Source organism: Equus asinus, chromosome 2 (assembly GCF_041296235.1).
Source record: "Equus asinus isolate D_3611 breed Donkey chromosome 2, EquAss-T2T_v2, whole genome shotgun sequence".
NCBI lineage: Eukaryota > Metazoa > Chordata > Mammalia > Perissodactyla > Equidae > Equus > Equus asinus.
Window position 1 is genome coordinate 142,349,798 of NC_091791.1, and position 16,394 is coordinate 142,366,191.

Here is a 16,394-nt window from a genome sequence, read left to right on the forward strand (position 1 = left end):
ATAAAGATAATACAGGTTGAACTTGGGAGATAAGGGTGGCGTCTCAAGTAGAAAAGTTAGGAGGGAAAGCCATTTTGTTTTGAAATATGATAACGTTGTTTTTTTGCCATATTGAATTTCAATAGAAAAGAGGAAAAATGAAAGCTGTAAGTGGACAGCTGACAGAGATTTGAAAATAAATTGTGTAGGGAATAGGGAGCAGAAGGATTGAGAGTTATCTCTGTGAGGTAACAGCAGAATCTCTGAGGATGATGGGCTGTCCAAATAAGAGAGATGAGAGGACTGAAGCCAAACACTGAACCTTAGTCAACGTGAGTCTGTCAGAGGAGAAAGAGAAGACGGACAAGGAGAGACAGGAAAAGTGAGTCTGTCAGAGGAGAAAGAGAAGACGGACAAGGAGAGACAGGAAAAGGACCAAGTAAAATAATGTCATGAGAATTTAAGAAATGAGTTTTAAGACTGAATGGATAGTTAATGCAAAATGCAACAGAGAAGTAAAGGATAATAAAACCAAAGTTCTGTTGAACTTGGTAAGAAAGAGAAATAATACTTCTTTATCAGTCTTTTGAGATATTTATTGGTTCTATACAGTCTTTAGAGATCACAAGCTTTTAATAATGTATTTAATCCAATCTGACTTTCCAGGCCATTTACTTTGTTCTCCTAGAATTGGCTCTATGCTCTAACCAAGGCAACTTGCTGACATCCTACATATTGCATATTCCTTTGGGGTGCCAACATACTGACCACTCTCTGCTGTTTTTCTACTTCCTGCCCTCCTTGTGGCTCCGCAGCGCACCTCTTGAGCTAGTCTTAGACTGAGCTGTGATGCCGGCTATAATTCTCATGGTGCGAGAAAGTGAAAGCACAGTCAAGTTACCAGCTGTAATCGTTTAATAAGCTAAAGCTACTTTTTTCTCACTTCTTGTTTCAATTATGCCTTAGGTCATAGCTCATGAATATTCTTGAGAAATACATATTTTTGGTGTTATAGATATTTCTTGAAAACCCCCTGTTTTATTCTAGACAGAAAACCCAAGAATGGAGAGACCATACACATTTAAGGATTTTGTTCTTCACCCAAGAAGGTCAGTAAATATAAAATAATAACATATTAATTTTTTTATTTCTTCATTATGCCTTATAGTAGCCTCTTTGGAATTTCAAGGTTTAAATCTTTGTAAATAAGCTACTTCTAAATATTATTTATATTACTTAGATAATGTTACATATATAATATTATATTATTTTTAATAGCTTTATTGTTATGTCTGATAAAAATAATATATGCACAGTACAAAAAAATTCTAGAAATACAGAACAGTGATCATACCCCTTTGGGAAAGATTTGCCAACCTAATATTTATCAGACTAGAAGGCTGAAATTTGTCATTATTTTTTATTTATTTTATATCTAAAGTATATGTAATATTGTCGTAGTATGCTGTAAAAAATCACAAACATCAATTCATCTAAAACTAATATCCAACTTGACATACACAAAGCCACTTTCAGAAAAACCTAACTACATTTTGTCTACTTTAATAAAAAAAGGTATTTCAGAAAACTCAAATATTTAAAGAAAATAACATGAGCAAAGACTCGAATTTAAAACCCAAAGAGCATGTTCATAATTCCATTTCCTAAAATGAATTACTTGATTTTTGTCAAAATTTTTTAAGTTTAAGCTGCAAATAAAACTCCCTTTGATCTTCCGTACCACATAGTCAAGTAAAATCTGTTCAAACGTGTATGGATTTACTGTCAAAAAGATCAAAGTTAAGCAGAGGAAGGACATCTGTGAAAACAACAGTATTTCTCTTGTTTTTAAAACTAGAAAATGTGTTTGAAAAATATACTGTGAGAACTCAGTAAAATTTTACATTAAAAACTTTTTAGGGGCCAGCCCTGTTGCCTAGTTATTAAGTTCAATGCACTCCACGTTAGTGGCCCAGGTTTGGTTCTCCAGGTGCAGACCTACCCCACTCATCAGCAGCTATGCTGTGGCAGTGTCCCACACGCAAAATAGAGGAAGACTGGCACAGATGTTAGCTCAGGGCAAATCTTCCTCAAGCAAAAAGAGGAAGATTGGCAACAGATGTTAGCTCAGGGCCTCAACAGAAAAAAAAAGAAAAAAATTTTTTAATTATCATGTGATGTAAATATTAAAATAAAAGGGACGGTGCTCTCTGATTATGTTAATATTTTCTATAAGAGAAGTTGCATATTTAATTTCTGTAGAAGTCTTGGAATATGAATCTCTTTTCTTCCTTTAATTTTAGACTGATTGTGACGTCTGCATACCAAGAATAACTAAATAAATATTTCTTCTCTTATTTGATTGCCGTAATAGCCTGCTTTTCAATTTGTCAAATGCTTTCTAAAATATCTTTCTCTTTAGAAAATATAACAATTTACATATTCTTTCTGCACTGGATATTACTGCAAGTGCAAAAGAAACTTTATTCAAAGAGAAAATGTACTACATTCGTAGATCTGCTTGAGGCCCATTGAGTCCAAGCCCACGCACTTCTTATCTAGTTGGAAAGACATAAAACACATCGTTGTAAAGAAACTCTTCTATAAAACATTATCTGAGCAAGTTTTCTATATCCATGTTTTATAGCAACAAGTCAGAGTGTTCCCACCCCCTTAAACATGGAGACATGAGCCATGTTAGTGACCTTGGAAATAAGCATCGGGGATTTTGTTGACCACTCGAGAAGGGTACACCTTCCAAACCCATAAGCATAGAATGGAGAACAACTAAAAAGATTAAGGGAGACAAGAGTAGGGAGTATCTCTTGAAGACAGAATGAAAGCGTAATTGGTTACATAGTGATGTCTGTAAAATCACCAAAAAGAAATCTATACAGACAGCTAGGGCAAGCAAGGATTTCCTAAGTGAATAGGACCTCCAGTTGATATGGGCGATAGACAGTATTAAGTCTTAAGTTAGAAGCTTAAGAAAGACAGGTTTTTAAAAACATTTAAATATTAATACAGTGGGCAGCAACCGTTAGCTTTGACAACTCATTATTCAAAGAGGTGATCCAATATGAAAACAGATTAGGTAAGTTAGTGTATGACAGATACAAACAGCTGTGAAAGAAAGATAGTACGTTTCAGACAGTTGTCAGGTCTTGCTCCCCACTTTTCTCTCATCCTAGACAAGATGGCTAGATGAGTATCCCTGAAGCACATCTCTGAGGATGCCTTTCCCTATCCCCCAAATTCCATGGCTTCACAGCATAAGCAAAATAAAATCTAAAGTTGTCTCTCTTCACATGGACCTCATCCATCTGGACCACCCCACTTCCTTCATGTGTCCTGTCATCCAGCTGAACTACTGCTGTTTCCTTAACTGCAGCCCAGGTTTCCCTTCTGTGTCCTTGTTCCTGCTCTTCTCTCCACTCATGTGCCTTTCCCTCCACTGCCACAGCTCAAAATCCTCCCCAGTCTTCTAGCCCCAACTTCTAGCAACTCAAATGCCAGCTTCTCTTTCAAGTTCTCAAATCATTCACTTAAACTTCCTTAGTATCTTATCTATCTCATAACAGGTTATGTGTGTTCTAACAATTTATTTATGTTCCTTTTTCTCTGCCATCTATTCCTTTTCCTAGATAACTTCTGTACCGAAACTCATCTTTGAGTCTCCTCTAGTAGCTAGTGGGTGTTTAATAAACTCTTATTTAAATGAAGGCTTTTCTTCCTACTGTTAAAGTTGTGAATAATTTTTTCTTCTCTACAGTCACAAATCGAGAGTTAAAGGTTATCTGAGATTAAAAATGACTTATTTACCTAAAACCAACGGCTCAGAAGAAGATAACGCAGAACAGGCTGAGGAATTAGAGGTGAGATTTTATAAATATTTGGTTAAACTAAAAAGACAATATCTGATTTCTTATTTTCCTATACTCTGAAGAGAAAATAACTTTATTCAATGAAATTAATGTGTGCAATAAAAATTGTTTACCTGGACATTTGTTTATTTCACCCAAGCATTCATTAACCATTTTTTTCCTCTAAGGATATTTCTTTAGAATGAATGGCCATTATTGAGGCTTTCTTAGGGAATAGAGAATACAATGTTCATAAATGAAAGCATTTACTGTATAAGTCATTAACTGTTCCTAGTTTTTTAAAGTTTTCTAAAACTATGTCATCTTCCCATTTATTAAATTTAGTATTCGTAAGTTAAATATGTGGAAATTTGAGGAGACTCTACTAATTAGGAACTCTTTTATAAAATGTAATTCCTGTTACTTTAATTTTCCTGGTTGTGGGGGTTGCTCATAAGAAAGGAGGGGAATGAGAGAAAGAGAGGGGGAGAGAATTCAAGTGATCTGATAGAAAGCCACGTTTATTTGGAGCAGATAGAATTTAAGAGTCTTCATGGATGACAGGGTAAGAGGAAGTCCCAGTCCAGTGTTGGGGCAGAGCCACGCCTCTGGGGTGAGTGAAGAAGAGGTAGAGAGCGAGTATTTGGAAGGGAAGTGGATGGGGATCTAGAGATTGGAATCCTAGTCGCAACCTCTGCGACTAGCCAGCCGAATGACTGTGTGAGTTCGCTGAAGTTCAGCCACTTTGAAGTTCTCTGAACCTCAGGTTCTTCATTTGCAGAGTGACAGGATTGTACCAGATGGGCTGTAGGGTTTCTGCTAGCAGAAGAATTCATGATTTGAAAAGGAGACAAAAACACCTGCCCCTTGAGGTTCCCAATGAAGGGACATTATCATCAAAAGATCGCATCTTACTCTGCAATATTTACTGAAAGCACACAGTGTATTGGCAGCGGTTTGCTTTGAAGGGTTTAGTTTGTGTGCATTCCTCAACAGTCATGCCTGTTTGACTGAGGGTCTGCTTATGTCTCCAGAAGAACTGTAAAGCTGAGGGACCTCCCCAAGGGCTGGGCTCTACCTCACACACCCACATGCCTTGTGAAAGAAAGCTTCCGAACCAGCAGTGCATTTGCAGCAAAGCTCACTGGGAATTTTGTATATGTACTAATGAGATTTTACTTTGTGGGGGAATCTATAACAATAAAAGGACAGAACTTTTTTCCTTTAAATCATAGAATATAGTCAGCCCTCTGTTTGGCCATCAAAGAACTTGGTATCCTCTTTTAAGTCTATATTCCCCTATTTGATTACTTTTTTCGTTTTTAGTTTTTCTCTGATATATCTTAAAATAATGATTTTTTAAAGTTTGTGGATATTTATCGGGTAGAAGTTTCTCTACCTGGCATTTTGGTGCCCAGGGTATCCTGCATAATGGAATTCTGTTTGAAATGAAGGATGTCTGCTGTGAAGAAAGAAAATTCTTTATTTAGTAACTTAAAATTTAACAGCATTTCATTATTTGGTAACCTCCTCCAAGTTTTGCCCACATACACGTATCACAGGTAGCTTATTCACAGTTCAGTTTCTGTGGGTAGAGCTGCTTCGCTTCATTTTGTGGTCTCATGTCTCAATGTTTGAATTCCCTCAGAATACACCTTATAATTTCAGCAGATGTAAGCGTGTAGGAGTTTATTTATGAAAGGCCCTAGGAATTCAAACACATGAATCTGTGCTTATTTATCTTCTGTGTAGCTAATGACCAGAGAAGTCTTGCCTTTGACACCGAGTTTGTGACTGAATACATAGAATTCTGCTATTTAAAGAAAACAATTGTAATTTTCAAAGGAGGCTCACTCTCAGGCCGTTTGTATTCCTTAGTATGATAAAATGTGGCTGTGCTAGATAATTATGTAACATTTGTTTTTTGTACCCTTTGCAACTTTAGATTTAGTTGTATGTATTTTACAAGATGAACATATAATATAACATTTGTTGTAGCTCTGAATGCTTTCTTTCTGACCCACTTTGACTCTGTTAAATTGTGAGCAATTGCATGTTAGCTTCGAGGTTAGTAATTAAGTAACATTCATTGATTCTTAAAAAATGATTTTGTGAAGAATATTAGCTGATACATGTTTAATAGAGAGGCATTCCATACAAAAAATGAAAACTCAGTCTTTCTAAACAATGTTCAAATGTACAAGCTTACTTTCTCAACCTTGAAACAGGATTTTTTAAAAGGCCCTTAATTAAATTAGTTTTTATCCCCTCCTTCTGAAGATTACTTGAATAACATAAATTCAATAAGTAGATATTTAAAAGAGAAATCTTTAAGAGGATTTTAAAGAAATATTCTTCTGGTACCATTTTCCCAGCTCCGAATATTTTTACAATCCTTTACAGCAGTCGTTAGAACTCTTTTATTAATAACTTTCATTAATCTGCAGAATAATTAATGACTATATTTTTTAAAGTTTAATCTTTTTTTCCAAGAGAATGAAATATAAAAATTCAACTCACATGCTTTTGAAATTGAGACCAGAGAAATAAAACCCAATTTAATAGATACAAGACTAATTTTTAAGTGTGTGATCCCATATTAAAATCATTTAAAGAAATAGAAAAGGAATAGATGGAGAGAAAAGAAGAGGATAGAGGGAAGAAAGAAAATGGAGTTGAGCAATAAAAAGAAAGAAACAAAATTAAAGAGAAGACAGTTCCCATAGAAGAGTAAAAAGGAAAAAATAAAGAAGACTAAGAAAGAAAAAGTCAGTTTTACTTCCCATCCAGATCCCTTTTCCTGGAATAGTTCTTTCCGTCTTCCTCTCTCCCTACCCCTCACCTTCTGCTCTGCCTCAGTCCATGACCCTCCCACACAGCCAGCCAGAAGTGATTCTCCTGGCTGCAGAAACCCCTAGCCTTCTCTCCGTATTGCCAGAAAACATTCCTTTCCTTCCCAGCTCTTCTCCCTGGCTCTTCATTTTCAGATCCAGCCTTCCAACATAGAAGAATTCCCTTTCATCTTCTAAGCCGTCAACTGGCTGGCACACAACAGCCCTTCAGTGCCAGATCCCCAGTGCCTAGAAAAAAAAAGATTTTGTATATATCAAGGAAATTATTTTTTGCCTATCATTATAGTACCAAATATGTTGCCCAGTTTGTCATTTGTTTTTTGTTCTTTATTTTATTTTTTTTTCACTTTGATTTAGTAGTTTTTGCCATTTACAGATTTGGAGGGTTTTGATCAGATTTATCAATCTCTTTTATGCCTTTTTGGTTTGATGGCGTATTAAATGGCTTTTCCACTCTTAGAATACATTTTTAAAATCTCCCAACGTTTGTTCTAATACATTTTGGTTTTATTTTTTAACTCTTAAATATTTTTCAATCTGCAACATCCTGGTATAAGGTTTGAGGTAGCAATCCAAATTAAATTTTTTCCTTTTTTAAGTAATTTGCCTATTCTCTCACAAATTTGAAATGTTTTTATCATATACTAAATTCCTATAAAGTTGAGTCTCTTTCTGGGCTTTCTCATCCATTCTCTTGAGCTGTCTGTCTATGCATGCACCAGCGCTACACAACTTTAATTATTGTGGTTTATAATATGTTTTATCTGCTAGGGTTAATCTTCCCTCATTCTTTTTTAGAATGAGGCTGGTTATTCTTGCTTGTTTGTGTTTCTTTTTGAACTTGAGAATTGCCTTGTCTCATTATTTTAAAAAATCCATAATGTAGTTTTATCAGAATCTTGGTAAGTTTATAGATTAAATTGGGGAGAATTGACACGTTTGTGGGATTGAGTCTTCCTAGCCGACATCATATGATGTCTTTTCATTCATTCAGGACTTCTTTTTTGTTCCTTTAGGAGAATTTTTAAGTTTTCTTCACTAGTTTTTTTATGCTTTATTTAGTAGAAACTTTAACCTATTGCCTTGTCTGTCATGAGGTTTCCTGTATAAAAGCATGTCAATAAGTCTCTCTACCTTTTTCAATTAATTCCTTACTCTAACTACCCCAGCTAAGGCCTGATGGATATATGCCCCTTGCTAGTCTCAGAGGAAATTTCCAGTGCCTTCTTGGCATTTAAACAAAACAAAACTAAACTTTCTTTCTTTGGCTGTTTTATGACTTGACCAAAATGCCTTTCCGTGGTCCAGAGGAGAAAGAGAAAAGTCAGACCAGAGGATCATAATGACTTTTCAATCTCTAGAGAGTTCACTGTAGCAATTATTTCTAAATCTTTTGCTTTTCCCTGTCATGCTTCTACATGTTTGACCTTCATCTGTTGACTTTTTTTCAGGTCTCAGATAGTTATTGATTTCCACTATAAATGAGGTGCTTTCTCTGTGGGAGAGACAATGCCCAATATGACATGATCCCTGCCCTTCATTCATTTGCTTATAATTTAGAGAATAGCCTAAGGTTACACTGATTTAGGCTATGGTTCTCAATTTCTCAGTGCTTTCCATTGTTTGTTTATTTAAAAGTTTTTTCTGTCCTTTTTTTAATTAGGTATGTTTTAAAATGAAAAATTTTATAACTATTTCAAGAAAAATATAAATGTTATCATTTTGCAAAAAAAGTCTTACTATCATAAAATATTCATATGATGGTCTTAAAAGTTGATAATGTGCTAATTCTGTCTTTGCATAATTTCTGGAACTGAATAAGCTAAATCTCCTTTTAAATTTTCTCTAGCATAATTTATAAGGTGCAAAAAATCAAGTATAAACTTAATTGTTACCATTCTGTTTTTTAGCCTGGCTGGGTTGTTTTGGACCAACCGGATGCTGCTTGCCATTTGCAGCAGCAACAAGAACCTTCTCCTCTACCTCCAGGATGGGAAGAGAGGCAGGATGTTCTTGGAAGGACCTACTATGTAAACCATGAATCTAGAAGAACACAGTGGAAAAGACCAACCCCTCAGTATGTGATGATGGCTTTCACATTTGTAATCTGAATACATTCGACCACTAATTTTCATTTGGAAGTCATGTCTCAGATAGATTCATAATAGTATAGGGATCCATAAACTATAAGAATACCAGGATTTTTATGGCCTAGAGCTTTAAAAATGCTGTCTTCCCTGTTTCTTTTTAAAAATGATTTGATAATATTCAAAATTATGTATTACAAATATCACCCTTCTAATTGCTTCTTTATTTTAATACATTGTCAGTTGTTTATGTTTTTAATTATTATGTCACCACAAAGAGTACATTTTTCAGATTGGTTTAGAAAATCTTGAAGACTTTTTGTAGTTTGTTACAAAAATATAATAAAATGTTAATTTCCACAGTACACTATTTTTTAAATATAAATTATGTTTAAATATAAAGGACTCAATAACAAAGGTCTTTTGTTAAACACCCATTTGCCAATCTGGTCAATGTATACATGATTTCCCATGTACACATATCAAGGACAGAATGACCTTCAGGGTATTCTAATTTACGTCTCCTCAGTGACATTTTTCTTTTATTATCATCTGACTGTTTGTAAATATACATTTACAGATTCTCCCATTATTCATTCTTATTGTCAACTGTCCGTCCACTTCTCCTTCCTTATAGCCTTATGAAGTCTTTCTTTAGTTTTCTGCTTTTTGACATAGACTTAAAATTTTGCTTATTTGTGCTTTAACCTTTTGATTTTTGGCTTTGGTATTTTGTGTCTGGTATAGTTAAGCACTTTCATAGATATTTTCTATTCTCAGATCCTTCCAAAGCAAATCAGTGATCCAGGTTCTTCATGGCACAGAAGCATTTATCTCTGTGGGATGACATATAGATTGCAAAACTGTACACTGTAATATTCTACAAAATTATCCTATTGCATATCTCAGTATTATGGCAAGCCTGACTTGAGCAGAATCACATTTCTTTCACTATGATTTATATTGTTTTCAGCTAGCCAAAATCAAGTATTTAGTGGGGGAAAAAATCTCAAGCATTCCATTAGGACCATCTGTGAAAATTATGTTTTCTCCAGCAACAGTAAGAACTGCTCTTCTGACTGTCCTGGGCTTATATAGCATTAAATAAATTAACAATAATTTTTTTATTAAATATTTGTACAGAATTCTTGATGTGATGGTCTAGTTATATTAAATGCAAATACTTAAAATAATATAACTAATAAATGACTGGGGTAAGGGTATTCAGTCTGATTTACTATACCTTTCCTAAACTCAGAGGTGCCTTTACTATTGTCCTTTTTTCAGACCAGGCCCATTACTATAAATGCTCAAAAACAGATGCTATTTAATCCATAATCTATTAAGTTTTTAATTATGGTGTCCTTACACTATTTTTCACTCTGCCCTCTGCTTTCATGAATGGAGAACTTTACTCTTGGCTTAAGATCAGTTCTGGAAAATGTTACTGACTAATTCATGAAGATGTGTATGTAGCTCTTAAAGCTTCTCTTTTATGAACTTTCTAGAGCTACTTTATGTTTTACTCTTGTCATAACAGGGCAAAATAATAATACAATGAAATTGTTTATGAAACTCAGATATTCCTCCATTCAACAGATATTTTTGAGTGCCCATACGTGTCAAGCATTATCCTAGGCACAGTGATGAACTAAAGTACCAGAGTCAGACATGTTACCCATTCTCACAAAAACTGTGACTCTGTAAGGTACTCTGAAGGTGCCAGTATGCCCACGACTTAATCTACGCATGTTGAAATAGCCTTTGGCCAAAAACAATACATTCTGATCTAGCATGGGTATTTCTTTAAAGGATCACAGAATCTTTGAGTATCATTTTAACTGTCTACAAGCATGGTTGATGGGTTTTATACTTCAATACAGGGACAACCTAACGGATGCCGAGAACGGGAACATTCAACTGCAAGCGCAACGTGCATTTACCACCCGGCGGCAGATATCCGAGGAAACAGAAAACGTTGACAACCGAGAGTCTTCTGAGGTAGAAATAATTTTCTAGTTCTCATTGATAGACACATGTTATAGCAATAGATTAAAGTATGTGTGGCTTAAGCTTGTTCTGTTCGTTTTAGAGCTGGGAAATTATAAGGGAAGATGAAGCCACCATGTATAGCAATCAGGCCTTCCCATCACTTCCACCGTCAAGTAACTTGGATGCTCAGACTCATCTTGCAGAAGATTTGAATGCCAGACTCACTACTTGTGGAAATTCAGCCACCAGCCAGCCAGTATCCAGCTCAGTAAGATGCTCTTAGATTTTGTTGTAGCTTGAAGATTTTATGTTCTGTATGTTATTCCATTCAATAACTAACTTTTTCATAAAATCTTGTCTTAAATGGCATGTAATAAGGTGTTAGGGACTTTAGGACTTTGTAGCATGTTCATTTATCAAATATTCACACTAATAGTATGGAGCAGAGTTGTGGATAATCCAAACGGTCATAGGAGTCTAATGTCCATTATGTGAATGCTCTCCAGCTAAAGACCACCAGGAGCACACCTGTAGTTGAACAAGTTGGGTTTATTACTTGTTTCAGCAGGGGAGAACACGCACCGTGTCTTGGTAAGAATATGTTAGGAAAGACTTAAAGGATTTGGGCTCATGTTAGGTGATTTTGAGGAGCATTTAAGGAATCAACACTTGGCTCTGCATTGGTTGCTGTCTGGAAGCAGGGTAATTCTGTGATTGGGTATCTCAAATCTTATCTGTAGTGAGGCTAAAGCTGTAATTAGTAAAAAAAAAAAAAAAAAAAGAAAGAAAAAGAAAAAAAAAGAGCAGCAGTCACATTGGCCAGGATGGGGAGATGTTTGGTATTTCGTGGCTTGGACAACGTTCATGTTTTGTCTGTGTTCGGGCATGATCACAGCGTGGTCTTGATTTGTCTTGATCCTGCCTATGAGGGCCAGGCAAAGGTCGTGGATGTCAGGAGCTGCCCTTCACCTTCTTAGTTATAACATACATGTCACTAATACCCATGTATGAATGAGAGCTGATGTCCTTTGACTAAACAAGGAACTAGATGACATTCTCACCCCAGCAACTGCTATAAAAATTGCTGTCCATGAGGTCCAGAAGCAGGTATTCCAAAATACACTGCCCTGATGAGATCTTTGTGGCTAGCTCTCTAATCTGTGTCAAGAGAGATCTTGCAGTGGAAGACAGATTATTCTCTGAGGATGCTATGGTCATTTCCAGTTGGAATTCCTCTGCTTTTCGTTTAGTTAGTAAGTATTTATTGAGGGCTGACTATATGCAAGGCACTGTATGCTAGTTAAAGTATCATTAGAATACAGTCCTGTCCATTTGTTGAAGTATTGCCTATGGCTGCTTTCACACCACATCAAGAGAGCTGAGTAGCTGTAACAGAGACTGTAAGGTTCACAAAAAATATTTACTGTCTGGACCTTAACAGAAAAACTTTACTGAGTTCTGTTCCATCACCTTCTTCGAGAATCTCCCATGTAAACAGCTCTATGCGAATACCTGTGTGGATGTCCAAGAGCATATCTGCCTGCCTGCTGCCTTTCCCTCCTTTCTTCCATCTGTCTATTCTGTCTTCCATTCATTTCATTTTATGTTTTTGTCAGGGGAGTGGGAAGGTCAGTCAAAGACTTATAGGATAAGCTATATTGATTTGCTGATAAGTCGCAAAAGATTCTATTTTCTTTCCTCCTATTTTTTTTAATTATAAAAGTAATACATGGCATCCATACAATGAAATACTATGCAGCCGTCAAAAATAATGAAGTGGCTTTGAATGTATAAGTTGTATGGAACAATCCCTAAGAGATATTGGTCAGTGAAAAACAGCAAGGTACGGAACAGTGTGTTTGATTTACTGCCATTTATTTAAATTATTTTAGTGATCAAGAATAAATATGGACATGATATTTTTTGAAAGCTAAACAGGAAACTGGTAATATTGCTTGAAGAGAGAAACAGAGTGTGCATGACATATCTTTTGTACCTTTTGAATTTTATACTATTTGCATGCGTTACCTATTGAAAAAACTTAATTTATTATTTTTAAAGTATTGTGTGGTCATGGTTAAAAATTGAAACAGTATTGAGGTGTATAATATAAAAATTAAATCTTCCATCTTACCTCTAACATATACCTTGAATATATGCTCCCTTACTCACTGTTAATGGTTTGGCATATATTGTCATAAATATTGTCTATGTATTCATAAACATGCATGCACACATATATTTGTATATAATTTTTTAACCTGAGATCATCTTATACACACTTTTTGGTAACTTACTTTCTTCACTTTCTCTGTCCCAGACATTGGACCATTTTAGTGAATATAGATATACTCCTTTTAAAACCAACAAAAAAAAAATCAAACTCTGAGATATTCCATTGTGAGAGTAACCTTTGAGATATTTCACCAGTCTCCTATTGATGGACTTTGGATTGTTTACAGTTCTTTGTTGTTAGAAACAATACTGCAATAGATATTCTCACAATTTATATGTGTACTATAAATTTTGATGTCATTAAATAACAAGACTAAGATATTTCAGGTGTATGACAACAGCATTCATATAAAAGCACAAGGAAAGAAAGATCATGGGATTTCCGGGAAACAAGTAACCTGCAATGTCCAGAGGGTGGGTTGTGAGGCGGGAAGTGGCTGGAGCTGTCAGGAAAAGCCAGGTCATGAGGTTCCCTAAGTGTTGTGTTCTGTGCTTTAGATTTTATCTTAGTGACTGTAAGAAATCACTGAAGGGCCTTGAGCTAGAGAGTATGTCACGAGATCTGCACTATAGACCACTCTTTCGGCTGCTACACATAATATGAAGAGTACATTGAAGGAAATAAGACTCAAAGCAGGGCAATCTATTAGGATTTTCTACAGTAATAATCAAGGTGACAAATGATGAAAATTTGGAGTTTAAAAAAATGACCTAAAGTCCAGGGGGAATGTATTTGAGAGCTAGTCATAAATAGAATGAATAGAATCTGGTGACTGACCTGGCTGTAAGGGACGGGAGGGGAAGAAGCCAGGTGACTGACTGATATCTGACTTAGGCAGCTGCTGGACTCAAGAACTGCCCACTGACATGAAGAATACCCAAGAAGGAACAGGTTTGAGAGGGTATGGACAGGGAAAAACCAAATCCAGTTTTGGTCACACTGAAGGGATGTCTGTTAGACATTCAAGAGGAAGTATCCAGGTTGCAGTGTAGGACTAGGGCACGGGGAGAAGTATGAGCTGGAAGTTGGAAGTCATCAGCATGTGGTGGTGTTGAGAGAGGCTCAGTGCCTTCGCATACAGTCTCCACGGTCACTTCCTAGTGGTGGTTCTTTGTACGCTCCATCATATCCACCCTGCTACCTTATCTGCCCTTCAAAGACCTTTACATCTAAGACCTAAAGTTGTCATTGTTCTTTTTTTTTCCCCATAAGAATCATTCCAGCAGAAGAGGCAGCTTACAAGCCTATACTTTTGAGGAACAGCCTACACTTCCTGTGGTGAGTTTTCTCCTCTCCCCTCAGTCATCAGTAAAAATATAAAATGCAGCACCTTTTGTTTCATGGAGCGCCGAGTATGAGCTTTTGACTGCCAACAGGGAACTGATCCAGCACAGAATCTAGGCTGTGGTGGATGAAGTTCAGGGGAGGAGAAATGGGGAAGGTAGGACCTTTAAGGACAAAAACAGGAGAACTGTCGCTCCCATAGTAAGAAAGCCAAGTCTGGGGGTGCTGGGGACTGTGGGTGATACCCGGCCTTGTCGATTGATGCACTGTGCTGGCTGGAGGTGGTCTGCTGCAGGCTGCACACAATTCGGAGTTATGGTGTCTAGTGCCAGTGCTCTGTACATGAGCCATGGCATCTGGCAGCCGTTTCTGCCCCGTACGTGAGGTGTCACATCAGGATTCAGTCACTCAGTCAGGTGCGCACTGGTGTCCTGGCTCAGTGGCCAGGTTGGAGTTTATCAGTCCCCTTTCCCTCTCTTCCCTTCAGTCTCGCGTCCACCAGTCTGGCGAGGCTTCTGCTGCCTCCTTAGTGGCATCCCAGCAACAGCCTTGACCGGAGTCTAGACCCTGACACTTCGTGCCTGCACTGCTCACTCCCTTCTGGTCTCCCAGCCTCCATCCTTCCCAACTCAACTCTCATTGAGTGTCTCCCTCCCCACGTGGCCCCCACTTGTTTTTTAACCAAATGAAAGCTCCCAGGCTCCCAGCCCCTTCAGCCTACCCTCTCCTCTCCACCCTCAGAAACCTGCTGCCTTCCTTCCCATCTGTGCTCTTTCTTCCACACAGACTCTCCCCGTGTCCTAACTCTCTCCCTCTTCTGGGTCTACGCACATTCCATTTCCCCACTTGGAATGGCCTCCTCACTTTTTTTCACCAAGAATTTGTAGTTTTGACTGGCAGCCTGTATATTAATTTTGAAAAGTAGGGATTGGTTTTGCTTTTATGGAAGTTCCAGCAGAGGAAGGCTGAGGCTCAAAATTCCTTGACCGAAGAATAGCGCATCCATCTACAAAGGTGGCCCTGAGCTAAGAGAAGGGCATAGATGCTGTTCTGGGGAAGGATGGGGCACTCACCTGTGCAACTGGCCCCACCAGTATTGACCGTCAACCAGAGGGTAGATGCCACTGAAAGACTGCCCTCACCAGCCTTACTCTCACTTCTTGTCCTTTGTCCGGCCTCCTCCCTTTGACTGGATCCTGCTTACCATGATCTGTGGTCCTTCTCCCACTGCACCTTATAATGTGCTCCATAGAGTGAAACTGTTCAATTTCTGATTGACAGGCATTCATCCAAGAAACAAGCTTAAGTGCGCCAGAGGAGAAGCAGAATCTAGAGATGATTTATATTTTATGTACTGGAAAAGCTATCTCTGTGCCTTTTCTTCTCAATATATTGATTAGGGGGTTTTTACAGCTTTCTTGAGGTATAATTTACATACCATAAAATCCACCCATTTTTAAGTGAACATAAAAATGAGTTTTAGTAAATGTATACAGTTGTGCAAACTTTACCACAATCGTGTTTAAGAACCCTTCCGTCACCCCAGAAGTTCTTTCAATCCCAATACCTACTCTCAGCCCCAGGTAACCACTCATCTGCTTTCTGTTGCTACAGCTTTGTCTTTTCTAGAAATTTCATTGTAAGTGGAATCATACCATACGTAGTCTTATGTGTCTGGCCTCTTTCACATAATAGGATGTTTTTGAGATTTACCCATGTTGTTCACTGTCTCAGTAGTTCACGATATTCCATTGTGTAGATGTATCTGCTACATTTCATTTCTCTACTCACCAGCTGTTGGACATTTGTAAAGCTAAGCAACTTTGAATTCCATTATTTTGTAGTCTAACAGTTCATAACTGTCAGCAACATTCACCCACCTCCTGTGTATCAGGAGCGGTGTACCTAGTGAACAGACTAGCGGTGATTGGTTTTATGTGTAAGGCACATTAGGGAGCCGGGCTAAGCCATGGCGAGTCTAATCTGTTTCAAAAGACAAAAGGAAGACCAGACTTGGACTATTTTAAGTAAACCTGGAAATAATCAAACCTCTTTGGTCGTTAGTAATAAACTATAATAAGCAACATTTTCCCAGCCCTTA

General features: G+C 37.2%; 1 protein-coding gene across 2 annotated transcripts in view; it reads left to right on the top strand.

Annotated features, from left to right (window-relative positions):
* The window catches only part of NEDD4 (NEDD4 E3 ubiquitin protein ligase), a 121,847-nt gene that overhangs the window by 83,634 nt on the left and 21,819 nt on the right, over window positions 1-16,394 (top strand). For both annotated transcript variants that reach the window (XM_014860449.3, XM_014860448.3), the window contains 6 exons: window positions 1,027-1,088; window positions 3,752-3,854; window positions 8,605-8,771; window positions 10,665-10,782; window positions 10,874-11,041; window positions 14,222-14,287. In XM_014860449.3, coding sequence (XP_014715935.1) covers window positions 1,027-1,088; window positions 3,752-3,854; window positions 8,605-8,771; window positions 10,665-10,782; window positions 10,874-11,041; window positions 14,222-14,287 — 684 coding nt within the window. The remainder of the gene's footprint in view (window positions 1-1,026; window positions 1,089-3,751; window positions 3,855-8,604; window positions 8,772-10,664; window positions 10,783-10,873; window positions 11,042-14,221; window positions 14,288-16,394) is intronic.